At 38.8% G+C, this 16,913-nt stretch overlaps 1 protein-coding gene across 1 annotated transcript in view; it reads right to left on the bottom strand.

Annotated features, from left to right (window-relative positions):
- CADPS2 (Ca++-dependent secretion activator 2) overlaps window positions 1–16,913 on the bottom strand; it is a 143,534-nt gene that overhangs the window by 92,833 nt on the left and 33,788 nt on the right. Inside the window, 1 exon segment of the mRNA XM_014549913.1 lies at window positions 12,264–12,385. Coding sequence (XP_014405399.1) covers window positions 12,264–12,385 — 122 coding nt within the window.

Below are 16,913 nucleotides of genomic sequence, written 5' to 3'. Positions count from 1 at the left end.
CACTGATAACAGGGGAGTGAGGGCATGGGGGGGGGGGGCAATGGGGAGATAAGGACACATATGTAATACCTTAATCAATAAAATAAATAAATAAATTTTTAAAAAGAATATATGAGTAGGCAAATGAGAGTGAAAACCACAGACTACAGTACCCTTTCTCTTGCTATAGGTTTCCGAATGAAATGGGAGGAAAAAGTTTTAAATGAGTAAGTCTTAATTTAAACTGAGATGCAAACTTTAACACCTAAACATATTATTTAATACCTGAAAATGACCAGAAAAGCTATGGTTCCTGCCAAGATGTCTTCAAAGAATCCTGGAGTACGGCTGAAATTGGTAGCACCGGATGAAAATTAAGTTATTTGCTACTGGAACTCAGCCCATGCAATAAATCGGTTACATACATCAAATGAATAATGAAAACAACTGCAAAAGGTTGCTCTGAAAAAGTCACAGATAAGGGGAAGTTATTTACAGGCTATAAGTGTATCATAGAGATGTTGATAATCCCAATTACACAAACTTTCTCGAAAGCTCTCTCACCACTTTTTATCACTATTGCTCTTCAACCAGCGTTTGCAATCTTAATCCATCATATTTTCCCTTTAATTCAGATGCCCTAATTTTGATGATCCCCAGATTACCTTCCCTCAACTGAAAATAAAATTTCAATGAATGCATTCCCGTATTTGGCCAATGTTTGTCTCTTTTGGCTTTATTTTGTTCTGCACCAGTATCTTCTGGTGAATTTTTTTTATATAAGAGGAAGAAATCTCCTGCTTTTAAAAATGGAAATGAGAAAAGATGAAACTAAAAGATGCAGCTTTGAGTGTTTTCCCTTTAGTTTCTTAAATGCAGGCACACTTTTTGATAGATCATTTAAATATGCAGTATTATTTTTCTCTAGCCTGCAAGAGTAACTGTCTAATGAATTATACTTCAAAACTAATTCTGACATTACTAAATTAAAACGAAAACTAACATCATTTTACAATGCACGGTTAGCTTCTCTTGTTTATATGCAGTCTGTATTTATTCTCTAACACTGTTCCAGTAGCTTGTCATTCTGATAAGCTTCCCATTTGTAGTTGCAATACTATTTCAATAATTTGACAGATTGTTACAATCCTGGTTTAGAATTTAATGTTTCCAGAGACAGGTACTGAAGCCTGAATTTCCCATCATTTTCATGAGGCAGACGAATGTTCTGTCCCAATATCTGTAAATAAGTTTCTGTCATTATGCAACTCCTCAGTTTTCTTATCGCTCCCTACCTTTCTATTTTATTACTTTGAAGGGGGTGGGAAACAAAGACCCATTAACCTTCAAATGTTTTTAATAAAATAGCACCATGGTACGAAAGATACAGAGGATGTGGGGGGGGGGGGGGAAGAGCATTTATTTCCATAATTTTTTGTGCTAAAAACATTTAATATGAGATCTACCCTCTTAAACTTTTAAACATACAATATAGTACAGAATTGTTAACTGTAGGCACAGTGTTTACAGGTCTCTAGAATTTATTCATCTGGCATAACTGAAACTTTATACCTATTGATTAGCAACTACCCATTTCCCTCTCTCCCCAAGCCCTGGTTTATTTTTAATAACAAATATCCTTGGTTTTACTTCATCAGCACCAAGATCTATGTTGGCCCTCCATAGGGTAATATCAGCTCTTGTGTTTTGAGGCACTCAAAGGATGCTCATCATCTGAAGGGAAAAGGTTTTAAAGATCAGTACATATCAGGAGTCGTGTGACTGCAACATGACTATAACAAGTGGCCCCTCTGCCTCCAGCTTGTCATTCTTGTTGCTATCCCTCCGCTTCCTTTCTGGTGGTATCATTAAGGGTATAGGCTAAAACAGAAACACTGACATGTCTGGAAATGGTTAAAAAGCTATAAAAGTGTAGCAACAACGCTTCGGTACCTCATTCATAGAGAACAGAACCTTTCGCAGTTAACTGAGAAACTAAAACAATGAGTTAAAAATCCATAGAGTTTGTTCCATAAGTAAAAAAAATACAGTTTATCTATATTCCCTTCCCTATATTAAAAAACTAAAAACACAACTTAAACAGATTACCTCATTATCATTCTTTACAAATAAAGCTTGTCTATAGCCACCACCTTTATTGGACCCCAGTTTCTCTATTCAAAGCTATGTACTAATGCCGTATGCTGTGTCCACCTAATTGCTGGCAGGAAATCTGAGCTACAGGAATGAAATAGGCAATGCCTAGAAATCTTGATTAAGTTTATTGGAAATATGAACTAAATAAGGTACTTTAATTAGTATCAGACAGAAGAATGGATTGATCTCCAACAAAGCACAAACTGTTAAAGCAATAATATTTGGAAAACGTGTCCGAGGCATAATTCGCCATGATGATGGAGGAGATAAATCTCTTTCCTGTTGTGTAAGATGAGAACAAGATAAATGTAACCACACTGTTGAAAACTGCAGTTGGTCAGCACTCAGGAGATACAGTTTTGAGCTAATCGGCCCCAGGATTTGATGATAAATACAAATCTTTTCATTCATCTAAAAAGTTAACTGAGTGTTCATGAGGAAACGCAGATAAGGTATTTTAGCCAAATTTCCTTGTAGTAAGAATAATAAAGAGTATTGGAGGCTTATTGTAATATTTTCTCTCTAACTTCCAAGTATTTTTTAATTTGTTTAAATTGTCCTTAAGAATGTCCTTATAAGTACATTACGAGTATATTCGAAATTAAATGAGAACCATCCTATAAAAACTTTTACTAGCCCTGACTGGTTTGGCTCAGTAGATAGAGAGTCAGCCTGCGGACTGAAGGGTTCCAGGTTCGATTCCGGTCAAGGGCATGTACCTTGGTTGCGGGCACATCCCCAGTGGGGGGTGTGCGGGAGGCAGCTGATCAATGTTTCTAACTCTCTATTCCTCTCCCTTCCTCTCTGTAAAAAATCAATAAAATATATTTTTTAAAAAACCACTTTTACTATTTGTGAAAAAAGTTAGTGTTAAAATAATATAACAATTTCTTATAAAAGTTACTTCATTTGATTGATCAAATATTAAGTATCAACTAAATAAAAGATTTTGTAGAAATTATACTAAGTTAAAAAATCCAAATACAAAAGACTTACACGATTTCATTTACATAAAATGTCCAGGAAAAATACAATTACAGGGTGCGAAAGCACGAGTGTTCCCTGGAACCGGGAGGGGGAGTAGGAACAGACGCAGAGGGGCATGAGGGAGCTGCGAAGTGATATGTTTCACAACTGAACTGTAACGATAGAGGCACATGTACTAAAACTCACCGGAACTGCAACGGAAGAATTTTATGCTACATCAACTGTATCTCAATAAAACTTTCTGAACAGATTCTGTAGAAAATACCATGACATTGAGACTCTTAGGGCATGTGTTTGTGGCCCTCTCTCCCCCCAATTCATGTGTTGAGTCTCTAGTCTTCAGTGTGATGCTATTTGGAGTAATTAAGTTTGGATGAGGTCCTGGGTGTAAAGCCCCCATGGTGGGATTGGTGTCCTGGTAAGGAATGAAAAGACAGCTCTGTTTCTACACACTGTGAGGACACAGCAAGAAGGCAGCCGCCTGAAAATCCGGGAGAGCGCCCTCATCAAGAACCTGAAGATGCACCCAGCCAGTGTGACTCAGTAGTTGAGCGTCGGCATATGAACCAGGAGGTCAAGGTGCGAATCCTGGTCAGGGCACTTGCCTGGGTTGAGGACTTGATCGCCAGTGTGAGGCGTGCAGGAGGCAGTGATCAATGATTCTTTCTCATCGTTGGTGTTTCTATCTCTCTCTCCCTCTCCCTCTGAAATCAATAAAAATAATTTTTTAAATGTATTAAAAAAAAGAAAGAAACTGAAGAAGCTGGACCCTGATCTCAGACCTCCAGCCTCCAGAACTATAAGAAATAAATATTCATTGTTTAATCAGTACAGTCTATGCCATTTTTATTGTAGCAGACAGAACTGAGAAGTGAGCTGCTGCTGTAACACACACCTAAAACTGTGGCAGTGGCTTTGGAACTGGGTTGGGCATAGGCTGGAAGCATTTTGAGGTGCTTGCAAAAAAAAGCCAATATTGCAATAAAGAGACTTTCAAAGACAATTCTGGTGAAGGCTGAGGCGGAAAAAAAAAAAAAAAAAGCTCTAGAGAAACCTCCCATCTTCTTAGAGAAAACGTAAATAATCATGTATAGAATGTTGGCAGAAATGTGAACAGTAAAAGTCATTTTGATGAGGTCTCTCTCAGGCAGAAAGGAGAAATGTGTTATTGAAAATGGAAAGAAAAGTGATTCTTGGTATCAACTGGTAAAAATCCTGGCTGAATTGTATTTGTATTCTAGTGTTTTGTGAAAGGCTGCACTTGCCAGCATGAAGCTGGAGATGTAGCTGAGGAAATTCCTAAGTTAAATGTTGAAGGAGTGGCTTGATTCTGCCTGCGTGCTGACAGTAAAACGCAAGAAGAGAGACATGATGAAAGACAGAACTGTTAAGCAAAAGAACTCAGATTATAAAGATTTTGAAGTTTCTTAGCCTGTCCACATTATAAAAAACTAGAAAGTGTGTTCCAAAGAGAACATTTAGGGTGTGGCAAACCAACCTTTTGCTAAGAAGATTAGTATGAGTATGAACCACAGACCAAATCAACCATCCCAGTGGGAAGTGAAGAAAAGAGAGAGAAGAAGAAATGAGAGAAGACTGTCACACTTGGAATCTACAAGACTGCACCACAGATCCATCGTGAACATAATTATTCAAGACAGGCAAAGAATGACCCTGAAAGTGATTCAGACACCATCGAAGCCGCACTCCCAGCACAGGCCCACAGTACACGGGGCTAGGGCTGTCTCCACCTTGGTTTCAAAGGGAAGGAGCTCTGCCCAGCAAAGTCACGTGTTTGGGGATAACACCTTGGCTCCAACAAGCCAGATGGCAGCTACTCAGAGCTGCAGGGCACAACTCTCACCTGGCAGAGCTATCAGGGCACAACCACCCGCTCAACAGAGTCACATAAGTGGGAAAACCACTTTAATACGCCTGAAGGGCAAAGCATGAAGCCAGAGAGAATTATTCTTGGCTTTTGGTCAAGATGGTGGTGTAGGTAACTTCGTTATGTGAATCCGCCCACAACCACGTAGAAATTACAGAACAAGTGTCACCCGGAACTGCCTGAAATCTAGCCGAAGGGGAATCCTACAACTAAGGATATAAAAAAGAAGCCACCTCGAGACGGGAAGGAAGGCCGGAGATGCAGAACCGGCTGGTCCCACACCCACATGTGGTGGACAGAAATAGAAGGGATGTCCAGGCTGCAGAAGTCCCACATGAGAAGCGAGACGTCCCAGGCCCACACCAGGCCTCCCTGCCAGGGTTCCAGTGCCATAATTTTTGGCCGTGAAAACCAGCAGGGGCTGAGGAGGGGGAGGATGCACCTGGAGTACCCAGTTCAGGTGAATGGGGAGGCTATGCCCCTGGACCCTACAGGAAATCTACTACCTTAGACCACTCAACCAAGCCTGGGAGACATAGCAGCTCTACCGAATACATAAAAACAAACACAGAGAGGCTGCCAAAATCAGGAGACAAAGAAAAATGTCAAAAATGAAAGAACAGAATAAAACCCCAGAAAGAACTGAACAAAATGGAAATAAGCAATCTACTAGATGCAGAGTTCAAAACACTGGTTATAAGGATGCTCAATTAACTTAGGGGAATAGAAGATAAACTCAGTGAGAACTTTAACAGCATAACAAAGGACATGGAAACCATAAAAAAAGAACTAGTCAGAAATGAAGGATACACTAACTGCAATGAAGAATAAACTACAGGGAATCAATGGTAGAGAAGATGAAGCTGAGATTCAAATCAGCAATTTGGAATATAAAGAAGCAAAAAACATCCAAAGATGAGAACAGGAAAAAAATACGAGGCTAGTGTAAGAAGCCTCTGGGACAACTTCAAGCCTATCAACATTTGCATCATGGAGATGCCAGAAGGAGAAGAAAGAGAGCAAGAAATAGAAAACCTATTTGAAAAAAAGAATGACAGAAAACTTCCCTCACCTGGTGAAGGAAATAGCCATACAAATCCAGGAAGCACAGAGTCCTAAACAAGATGAACCCAAAGAAGCCCACACCAAGACACAGTATAATTAAAATGCAAAAGGTTAAAGACCTACAAGGGAGTGCCCATATGAATGTCAGCTGATTTCTCAACAGAAACTTTGAAGGCCAGAAAGGAGTGGCAAAAATTATTCAGAGTGATGAAAAGCAAGGACCTATGACCAAGATTACTCTACCCAGCAAAGCTATCATTTAGAATCAAAGGACAGGTAAAGAGCTTTCCAGACATGAAAAAGCTAAAGCAGTTCATCACCACAAACCAGAATTATACAAAATGTTGAAGGGTCTTTTAAAAAAGAAGGAAAAAAAGGATAAAAAAATGTAAATAATCAAATGGCAATAAATACATATCTACCAAAACTTGAATAAAAAAACAAACAAAACAAAAACCAAAAAACAAATGAACAAGCAGAAGAAAAACACACTCGTAGGTAAAGAAAACCTTTTTCAGTTTCTAGATGGAAGGGTAGTTGGAAGGATGGATGAAAAAAATAAAGGGATTAAGAAATACAAATTGGTAGTTACAGAATAGTTATGGGGAGGTAAACATAGGAAACATGGTCAATAATATTCTAATAACTATGTATGGTGTCAGATGGCTCCTAGATTTATCGGGATGATCATTTAGCAAGTTATATAATGTCTAACCACTGGGCTGTACCTCTGAAACTAATATAATATTATATGTCAACTATAATTGAAAAATACAAAAAGAATTTTTTAAAGAGACTTATACTTGAACCAAGATAACTGTTAAAAAGGAGAACATAGTTGGTAGATGCAGATTCCTGATTTAAAACTGGTAATCAAGATAATGTGATACAAGAATAAAGATATATATGTATCAATGGAATATAATTGAGAGTGCAGAAATAAACATATGTATCTATGATTTCAAAAGGATATCAAGAAAATTTAATGGGGAAGGAGTAGTTTCTTCAATAAATGGTGTTGGGATAACTGATTGTCACACACAAAAGGGGGAAGGTGGACCCTTACATCAGATCATGTGCAAAAATTAACTTAGAATAGATCAATGACCTAAATGTAAGGAATAAAACTATGGAAGTCTTCGGAGAAAACATAGGGATAAATCTTTGTGACGTTGGATTTGGCACTGGATTTTTAGATATGATACAAAAGCACAAGCAACACAGAAAAAATAAATAAATTGGACTTAATCAAAATTTTAAAACTTTATGCTTCAGAAGACAATATATTAAGAAGATAAAAGCTGAAACCGGTTTGGCTCAGCGGATAGAGCGTCGGCCTGCGGACTGAAGGGTCCCGGGTTCGATTCCGGTCAGGGGCATGTACCTGGGTTGCGGGCACATCCCCAGTGGGAGATGTGCAGGAGGCAGCTGATCGATGTTTCTAGCTCTCTATCTCTCTCCCTTCCTCTCTGTAAAAAATCAATAAAATATATATAAAAAAAAGAAGATAAAAGATCCTCTGAATAAAATAAAACACTTGAAAATAATATATGTGATAAAGGTCAAGTATCTTGAATAGCAATTTTCAACCTTTTTCATCTCGTGGCACACATAAGCTAATTACTAAAATTATGCAGCACACCAAAAATAAGTATAATTTTGATTAATTTACAAAATAAATAATAATTACCTACTCTTTTGCTGCAAAGTTACTTCTAAATTTTTTTTTATTGATTGATTGAGTTTACAGAGAGGAATAAGAGAGAGATCAATTTGTGTTCCGCTTACTAACGCATTCATTGGTTGATTCTTGTATACGTCCTGATTGTGCATTGAACCCACAACCTTGGTGTATTACGACAATGCTCTAACCAACTGAGCTACACGGCCAGGGCCAAAGTGACTTTTAAAAAATGTATGTAAGGAATTCTAGTACCAAGAATTAACGATATCAGGTGCAATCTTATTATGCTACATAACCAATAAGATGCGACTCTATTATTATGACCTTTTTTTTTTCCCTTTCTTTTTGTTGTTGTCAATTTTTTCTTTGACAATCTAACGGAAAAGAGGCCAGTGCCCCTGACTAAATAGTCAGGCATTGTATGTTTTAAAAATTCTTGTGGCACTCCAGTTGAAAATTGCTGATCTAGAGTTATATAAACAGCTCTTATAATTAACAACCAAAAGATAACTCAATTTAAAAATGGGCAAAACACTTGAATAGACATATCTCTAAAGAAGATATACAAATGGCTAATACAATATGTGGAAATATGTTCAACATCATTAGTCATTATGGAAATGCAAATCAAAGCCACAACAAGGTACCACTTCACGCTTACTAGGATGAAGATTATATCTGAATCATCTATATATCTAATCTATATCTAATCTCCATATGTCCATCTCTATAGCCATATATATATATATATATTTATATTTATCTTTGTTGAAAGTTATACAGTTGCACCCTTTTTTCCCCACTGACCTCTTCTAGCCCTCCCGCCCCATAGAGTTAGCGTTTTAAACCCACCCCCACCTTCCCTCTGAGATTTATTAGTATGTTCCATGTTTTCATGTCTCTGCATCTATTTTGTTCATCAGTTTATTTTGTTCTTTAGATTCCACATATGAGCAAGATCATGTGATACTTGTCTTTCTCTGAATGGCTTATTTCACTTAGCATAATGCTCTCCAGGTCCCTCCATGCTGTTTCAAAGGGTAAAAGATCCCTCTTTTTAACAGCTTCATCGTATTCCATGATGTAAATGTACCACAGCTTTTTATCCACTCGTCTACTGATGGGCACTTGGGCTAGCTATCTGTATTTTTTAATTCAAATAACAAGCACTGTTGAGAATGTGAAGAAATTTGATTCTCATATATATAACCCTGGTGGGAAAATAAGGTGTAGTCATTAGGAAAAGCATTTTGGTGGATACTTTAATAAATAAGAAACTAGAAACACCAATCAGGGATATATGCACCCCTATGTTCATAGCAGCACAATTTACCATAGCTAATATTTGGAAACAGCCTAAGTGAAATAAGCCAGTCAGAGAAAGATAAATATCACATGATCTCACTCATTTTTGGAATATAATGAACAACATAAACTGATTTTAAAAAAAAACCAACAGATCCAGAGACAAAGAAGCATGGATCAGACCGTCAACCCTCAGAGGGAAGGTAGTGGAGGGTGGGGGTAAGGGGAGAGATCAACCAAAGGACTTGTATGCATGCATATAAGCCTAACCAACGGACACAAACACCAGGGGATAAGGGCATGAGTGTGGGGGGTGGGCCAATGGGGGGATAAGGACACATATGTAATATCTCAATCAATAAAAAATAATAAAGAAAACCTCCTCCAAAATAAATAAATAAATAAATAAATGTAGAATTATATATGATTCAGCAATTCTACTGCTCGCTTTACACTGAAAAGAATTAAAAACAAGTACTAAAACAGATATTCGTACACTCAGTTTAATTTGCAGCGTTATTCACAGTAGTCAAAAGGTGGAAACTATCCAAGTATCATTAGCCTAGATCAGAGATTTTCAGCAGGTGTGCGGAAAGAATTTTTAAACCATGCAATGCCTGACTGGTCAGGGGCACTGACCTCTTTTCCCTTAGACTGTCAAAGTAAAAAAATGACAACAGCCAGATACAATAGCCATCTGGTATGAATGAATCAAAATTATCCCTATTTTTTGTCAGATTGGCAAAAAAATATATGTTTTGATGTGCTGTGCAATTTTAGTAATTAGTTTATGTGTGCCATGAGATGAAAAAGGTTGAAAATTGCTGGCCTAGATGCATGTATCAACAAAATGTGGTGTATAGATATGATGCAATATTATTCAGCCATGAAAAGAAATGAACTCCTGACATATTCTACCAGATGGATACATCTTGGAAACATTATACTAAGTGAAAGAGGCCAATCACAAAAAGACCATGTATCATATGACTCTGTTTATGTGAAAATGTCCAGAATAGGCAAATCTATAGAAACAGAAAGTCAATGAATAGTTGTTTAGGGCTGAGGTGACTTGAGGTTGAAAAGTAAAGGGTACAGAGTTTCTTTTTAACGTGGCAAAGATGTTTCAAAATGGACTGTGGTTGCACTGCTCTGTGAATAGCTAATATACATTGCAATACTAAAATAGCCAACCTTTAAAACAAACATACCCCAAACCTCTCCCTGACTCCATATGTACTCTCTCACAGCCTCCTCTTGGGAGGTGTTTGCCTCTTAACGAAGCGTTGATCCCCATTCCTTTCACTTCACTGTCACACTGTAAATCAACTCTATATGGCGCAGGAGTCAACACCACACTGTTAAATATTTACTATGGATAACCATTCAGGTAAGTTCAAGCAGTTGAATTAACAAATTCTGAATGTGTGCCAACAGGCACTAGGCTATAGAAGCAAATAGGACAAGACCCCCTTTTCTCAAGTGAAAACAACAATGCAAAATAAACAGCCAGGACACACATTTGTGTAAACATTTAAAAGTGATGAGCCAGAAAATACCTGCTTTCCTGTTGGATGAACCAAAGGGAAGGGCTGTTCTCAGGAAGTGGTGTGTAAGTTAAGATTCTCGCTACCAAGGATCCAGCCAGAAAAGATAAAAGGAAAGATGACTCCAGCCAGAGGGCAAAGCAGGTGCAATGATGAAAATAGGTGGACACATCTGAGGAACTGCATGAAGTCCAGGGTGGCTGAGTAATAGCGGACCAGGGAAGAAAGGGACAAGGTGAGGTCCCAGAGCTAATGACACTGGTCAGGGACAGACTTGCAGGGGTGTGTATGGCCAGGTGAGAAGTTCCAACTTCCTTCTGCTCAATCCCTTAAGATTCTGTGCACATCTTCCTGTTCCATTTAACCCTCTGTATCCACCCCTTAGACTGTGCCTGTCCTAAAGAAAATGAGTTTCTTGTTCACCTTCCTCTTCGGGGTATAACCAGTGTCTACCCAGAACCTCAACAGAATGAACAGGCCACATATATCGATTCTGTAAAAAGGTACATTCCTAAATCCTGTAAGAAAATTTGAATAAAGTTCAAGTGGAAGAAAGAGAAGTTATTTCGAAAGTTAGTTAGTGTACAAATGAAGGCCAAGCAAGTTTCAATTGAATTCCTCAGGCCAGTCTCGTTATTTCTATCAGCGACTGAAGTTTCCCATATTGAAATCAGCTAAACTGAACATCTTCCAAACTTAATTAAACTCATTCCCAGAATTTGAAACATAAGACAGCCAGCAAAGAACAGCTTTTCCTCTGATTACTGCACAGTAGTTACTAACAGGTTCTCTAACTCAAGCCTACCCCTAAAGCATTCCAAATCGTTGTGCACAATCGTGGTAGCTCCCTCGACTTCACCACAGAGCTCTTATATACAGAAACGGAAGTGCTATCCTATATAATAAAAGGCTAATATGCAATCGACTGAACGGCAGAATGACTGGTCGCTATGATGCGCACTGACCCCAGGGGGCAGACACTCAACGCAGGAGCTGCCACCTAGTGGTCGGAACGGCAGAATGACTGGTCGCTATGATGCGCACTGACCCCAGGGGGCAGACACTCAACGCAGGAGCTGCCCCCTAGTGGTCGGTGTGCTCCCACAGGGGGAGCGCCGCTCAGCCAGAAGCCCTGAGCTGGGCTCACGGCTGGTGAGCACAGCAGCGGTGGCGGGAGCCTTTCCTGCCTCCATGGCCGCACTAAGGATGTTCGAATGCCCACAGGGAGCGGGCCTAAGCCGTCATTCCGACGTCCCCCAAGGGCTCCCGGACTGTGAGAGGGTGCCCCTCCCCCCGAGTGCATGAATTTCGTGCATCTGGCCTCTAGTTGGATTATAATTCTGAAAACTGAAACAGGATGAAGTACTCTCTTTGAAATAACATATGACAGCACATGCTATATAAATGACTTTTATTGCTACTATACCTTCACATTTGCATGTTGGATTTTCTGTTTGTACTACAGAGGATTCTGCTACAGTTCTAATTGTAACATTATTATCCAGAAAGGCACACACTGACTCTAATATAGTTGAGACAAAGCTAGCCAAGTAAACCTTTCAGAGTGTCAAACCATACAACTTTGCAAATACCGGTAAAAGCCTGTTCCTTTGGGAGGAAAAGAAAAACACATGGTTTTTAGCTGGCTTACTGTGGCCTTGAGGCTTCCGCCTGGTCTGTCTGCAGTTTCTCTCCTCCTTCTACTTCCATTGTGCAGTAAACAATTCGATTGGGAGCGACTGACTTCAAACCTTGCACTTCCATTATGACAATCTAAGGGTAAGAAAAATGTTAAATGATATGTCAAGTTGACAATGTTTAGCTATTGATAGAGACCGCGGCATAAACAACTAGATAGACCAATTGAAAAAATTTTCTCGTAACATAAATGGAATTTTGTCTTCCCAAGTATCCCTCTACTTACTATCCCTCTATTCATGTTAGGGATGGTAAAAAAATCATTCTGAGCATCTGAAGAGGTATTGCCTGACAACAATTAAAGTAATAAGGTTAAGTCTCTAAATATAACTCCCAGTGAATCAAGTGAGATTTAAACTCAGATCCTTAAACAATTACAGCAACTCTTTATACAGTAAAACAAAATTACAAATGAAAAGTCAGTGCATTTGATAAAAGGAGTATACACTGAGTTCCACAGGAAGTGTTATAATATGTATTGCTGGCAGACACTGTCACCATCAGACCAATTCACTGATGTCAATATGTGACAGCATCAGAAATTTTCTATTCTCACTCATTTCAGATGACATTATGAAAGAATTTTCTAAAGAAAATTAAACTATTTAATTTTAACTATTATACAAAGTATTTACAAAAGAATTTTCTTTATGGCCATTTTATAACATTATCAAAATAATGAAAAATATAACACCACTAAACATCTTAATACCAACTTGCAAAGGAAAAGGTAGTTTCCACCCATTAAAGGCATACACTAGTTTAATGCAGTGCACTGGGAAAGGGTGCAGACACGGATACTACATTATGGAGCTATAATTCCTGAGGGAAAGGGAAACTGTTTTTCAAGTATGTTTTCTATCCTATATTATAAAGAGGTAATATGCAAATTGACAGTCATGCCCTTGCCCAAGATGGCCACCCCCATGTGGGCACAAGATGGCCTGCAAGAGAGGGAGGGCAGTTGGGGGCAACCGGGCCAGCAGGGGAGGGAAGTTGGGGTGATCAGGCCAGCAGGGGAGGACAGCTGGGGTGACCAGGCCGGCAGGAGAGGACAGTTGGGGGCGGTCAGTCCAGCAGGGGAGCAGTTAGGTGTCAATCAGGCTGGCAGGGGAGTGGTTAGGGGGTGATCAGGCTGGCAGGCAGGCAAGCAGTTGTGAGAGGGATGTCCGACTGCCGGTTTAGGCCCGATCCTTGTGGGCCTAAACCAGCAGTCAGACATACCCTGAGGGGTCCCAGATTAGAGAGGGTGCAGGCTGGGCTGAGAGACACCCCCCCCCCAGTGCACAAATTTCGTGCACCAGGCCTCTAGTACTTTTATAAAAGGCTGCCAATCTTAAAAGATTCTTGCTGGATGTACACACAAAATACAATTATTTGCCACAGTTTTTTCCCATCAAACTTGAATCATGAAGTTCCCTAAATTCCCAAATTTTAATTTATAAAATATACTCAATGGCATTTTCATATATGCACATTCATTTCCGTACTGATCTCATGCTGTATTTGTATATGCAAGATTAGTAGCATTAATGCTATACAGCTACCAAAATCTTCACCAAAACACCCTCTATATCACTTATTTGATCACTCAATACATGATTAAAGTCATAATACTTTTCACAGAATTGTGATATGAACCTTAAGACCAAGCTCTCAAAGAAACAAACCATCTTAAAATAACTGTTTTTCCTTTCAGCTCTGCTGTAACAGAAGTGTCATGTTTATAAATACAAATGCATATTGCTTTGTTTTTTCATAAAAATATATGGAAAACCGATCACGAAAAAATAAAGATCAAATTCAGGACCACTTTCCTTCCTCAACCAAGCCTTTTCTCATTTTTTTTCACACTGAAATGCATAGCAACATGTGAATAAAAAATAAGGACTTAACTAAAAACTGACTAAGAGAATTAATGGAGAACAGCTATTATCTGTCACAGCTGCTCTAATACTCAAGGAAGTTGGGGTAAAATACTAAATCCTGTTTAAGAAAAATAAAACAAAAAATTATGTATTTTTAATAATCAAATTTACTATGTTAGTAATACTGAAACTCATTAGAACGGAAATAAAATAACCAGAAGCTGAGACAAATTAAATTTATAACCATATCAATTAACTTACCACCATGACTCTAAAGACTTCTTACTTCAATGATAAAAATTTTGGAGGGTCACTTAAAATGTATGAAATAGGAGAATTGTATCCCACAAGAGAAATCTAGAAATCCTGACGGCCTTGGTTCATAGTTGGGCATGGGACTGTTTGCACTGCATCTCTCTGTGTCTCTGTGATGTGTTTAAGAGCCAAAGTGCAAGAGAGAAGGAAGGAAGCATCTGCTTGACACTATTTCTGTCACCTCTGTTACAATTTGCTGTAAACAGGCTCTCCTAAAACATCCAACTTGTGAAACCGCATTCCGCCCCTCAGAACAATACGCCCATCTGTGCAGGGGATGTTTTATCCTGCAGAATTGCCACTTCCAAAAGATGTCACTTCTGTTATGAATCCATACACATAAATAAAACAATTCTACAGATAGAATTGCCAAAAGGATGAGAAAGGAAAAAAAAAAAGCCACACACAGCCAGTCTGAATCATTAATGATACAGAAGACAGCCAAGAATTAATTCTATGGACCATTAAATTAACCTAATTTAGGTAACTGTCTCAAAGCAATTCCCAGGAAGACGTGATAATGGAACTACAGAAAATAAAACAGTTCTGTTTCATCTTCTCTTCCCTGATCTCTCTGTGACCGACGTAATAAGGATGAAACAGACCACATTATCCTAGAGGCAAAAGGGAGGGAGGCATATACAAAACATGAAACTAGAAAACACTTCTGAGGAACACGTTGCCAAAGTGTTATGGGGCACTCAGACATGTGTAGGCTGTGAGGAAATGAAGTGGGCAGTATGGTGAACAGGGGATGTGTATCTCCAGATACAGAGGAAGTCAGGTCTGCCAGCCTAATCCAATGAAAACACTCTGTGTGAACATCCACTATGTCCATGCCATGACCCACTTCCCCTTATAACAGTGGTTCTTGACCTTCTGGCCCTTTAAATACAGTTCCTCATGTTGTGACCCAACCATAAAATTATTTTCGTTGCTACTTCATAACTGTAATGTTGCTACTGTTATGAATCGTAATGTAAATATCTGATATGCAGGATGATCTTAGGCAACCCCTGTGAAAGGGTCGTTCGAGCATCAAAGGGGTCGTGACCCACAGGTTGAGAACCGCTGCCTTATAACATAACTTCAGAGATGAACGTTTGCTATCCTGGCTTTACTTGAATATGTAATTTTAATATACCATTTTATGGCTTCCGGTTTTGTGGGTTAGCTTATCTCTTGCTTTATTATTCTCTCTGAAGGCTTCATGGATGAAGAGACCTAGAGTACCCTTGTATGGCTAACTGATGCTTTTTGGTGCCACCAAAATCCCTAATTAAATAAATATTTATCAAGTCCAGTATGTGTTGTAGGCTCTTGCTATATGCTTCAACAAACAAAAAAGAAAAACCACCAAAAATATCTTACCTTCCCGCAACTTACATTCTAAGTAGAAAAAGTCAGGGAATGAAAACATGTAACAAATGTCTAAATATGTCAGGTGATAAGAGCTGTGGGAAAAATTAAGCTAGGTAAGGGAACAAGGTGTGGTGGGAGGAGGGAGGAGTGGGCAGCAACTGAAAAATAAAATTGGAAAAGTTTTTCAAATCTGCACGTGTTCCTTAGACTCAGACTTCAGTTCTTAACAAGACGCCTTTCTCCACTGGACCAACTCCAAGCCCAAGTGATGTGTGAGGCCCTTAACCTGGATGAACTGCTTGCCTTTCAGAGTTTCTTGGGCTAAATCTGGGGTCTGAGGAGGAGGCTGGGAGAATGAGCTGGGATAATTACTCAGGTTAGCTAGGCCTGGGTCACAGGGAGTCCTACAGGTAAGTCCTGTGTAATCTGCTCTTCATGTGGTTTCTGTTTATTACTAGACATGTGACTTCTACTTAAAATACTGCGGGCACCAGGGAATAGATCTGTATTGTGCTTTCGTAGGAAATTATCTGCCTCCTATGGACAGAGCAATAAAGAATATCAAAATAATTTTATAGCCCTAGCTGGTTTGGCTCAGTGCATAGAGTGTTGGCCTGTGGACTGAAAGGTCCCGGGTTTGATTCTGGTCAAGGACACATGCCTGGGTTTCAGGCTCATCCCCAGTGAGAGCATGCAGGAGGCAGCCGATCAATGATTCTCTCTCAACATTGATGTTTCTATCTCTCTCTCCCTCTCCCTTCCTCACTGAAATCAATACAAAAATATATTAAAAATAATAATAATTTTACAAATATGCAAGCTTTTTATACCATGCAGAATTAAGTTTTAACTTGTATTCCCTAAGGCTATTTTTTTGTTGACTGAACAGACCCACTTAACATAATGGCAATAAAGTTCAGAATAATAATTCTTAGTTTCACTTAAGCACCAATTCACAGCATCTGAGATTTTTTAAACAGAGAAAATGTTTTGAACTGCTTCAATTTCTAAGTGCTTACAGAAGTAATGGTATATTTAGCCATTACAAAAAATAATTT

The sequence above is a fragment of the Myotis brandtii genome, unplaced genomic scaffold (assembly GCF_000412655.1).
Source record: "Myotis brandtii unplaced genomic scaffold, ASM41265v1 scaffold575, whole genome shotgun sequence".
Taxonomy (NCBI): Eukaryota; Metazoa; Chordata; class Mammalia; order Chiroptera; family Vespertilionidae; genus Myotis; species Myotis brandtii.
The sequence above is the reverse complement of the archived record's forward strand: the minus strand, read 5'-3'. Positions and strand labels throughout refer to the sequence as shown.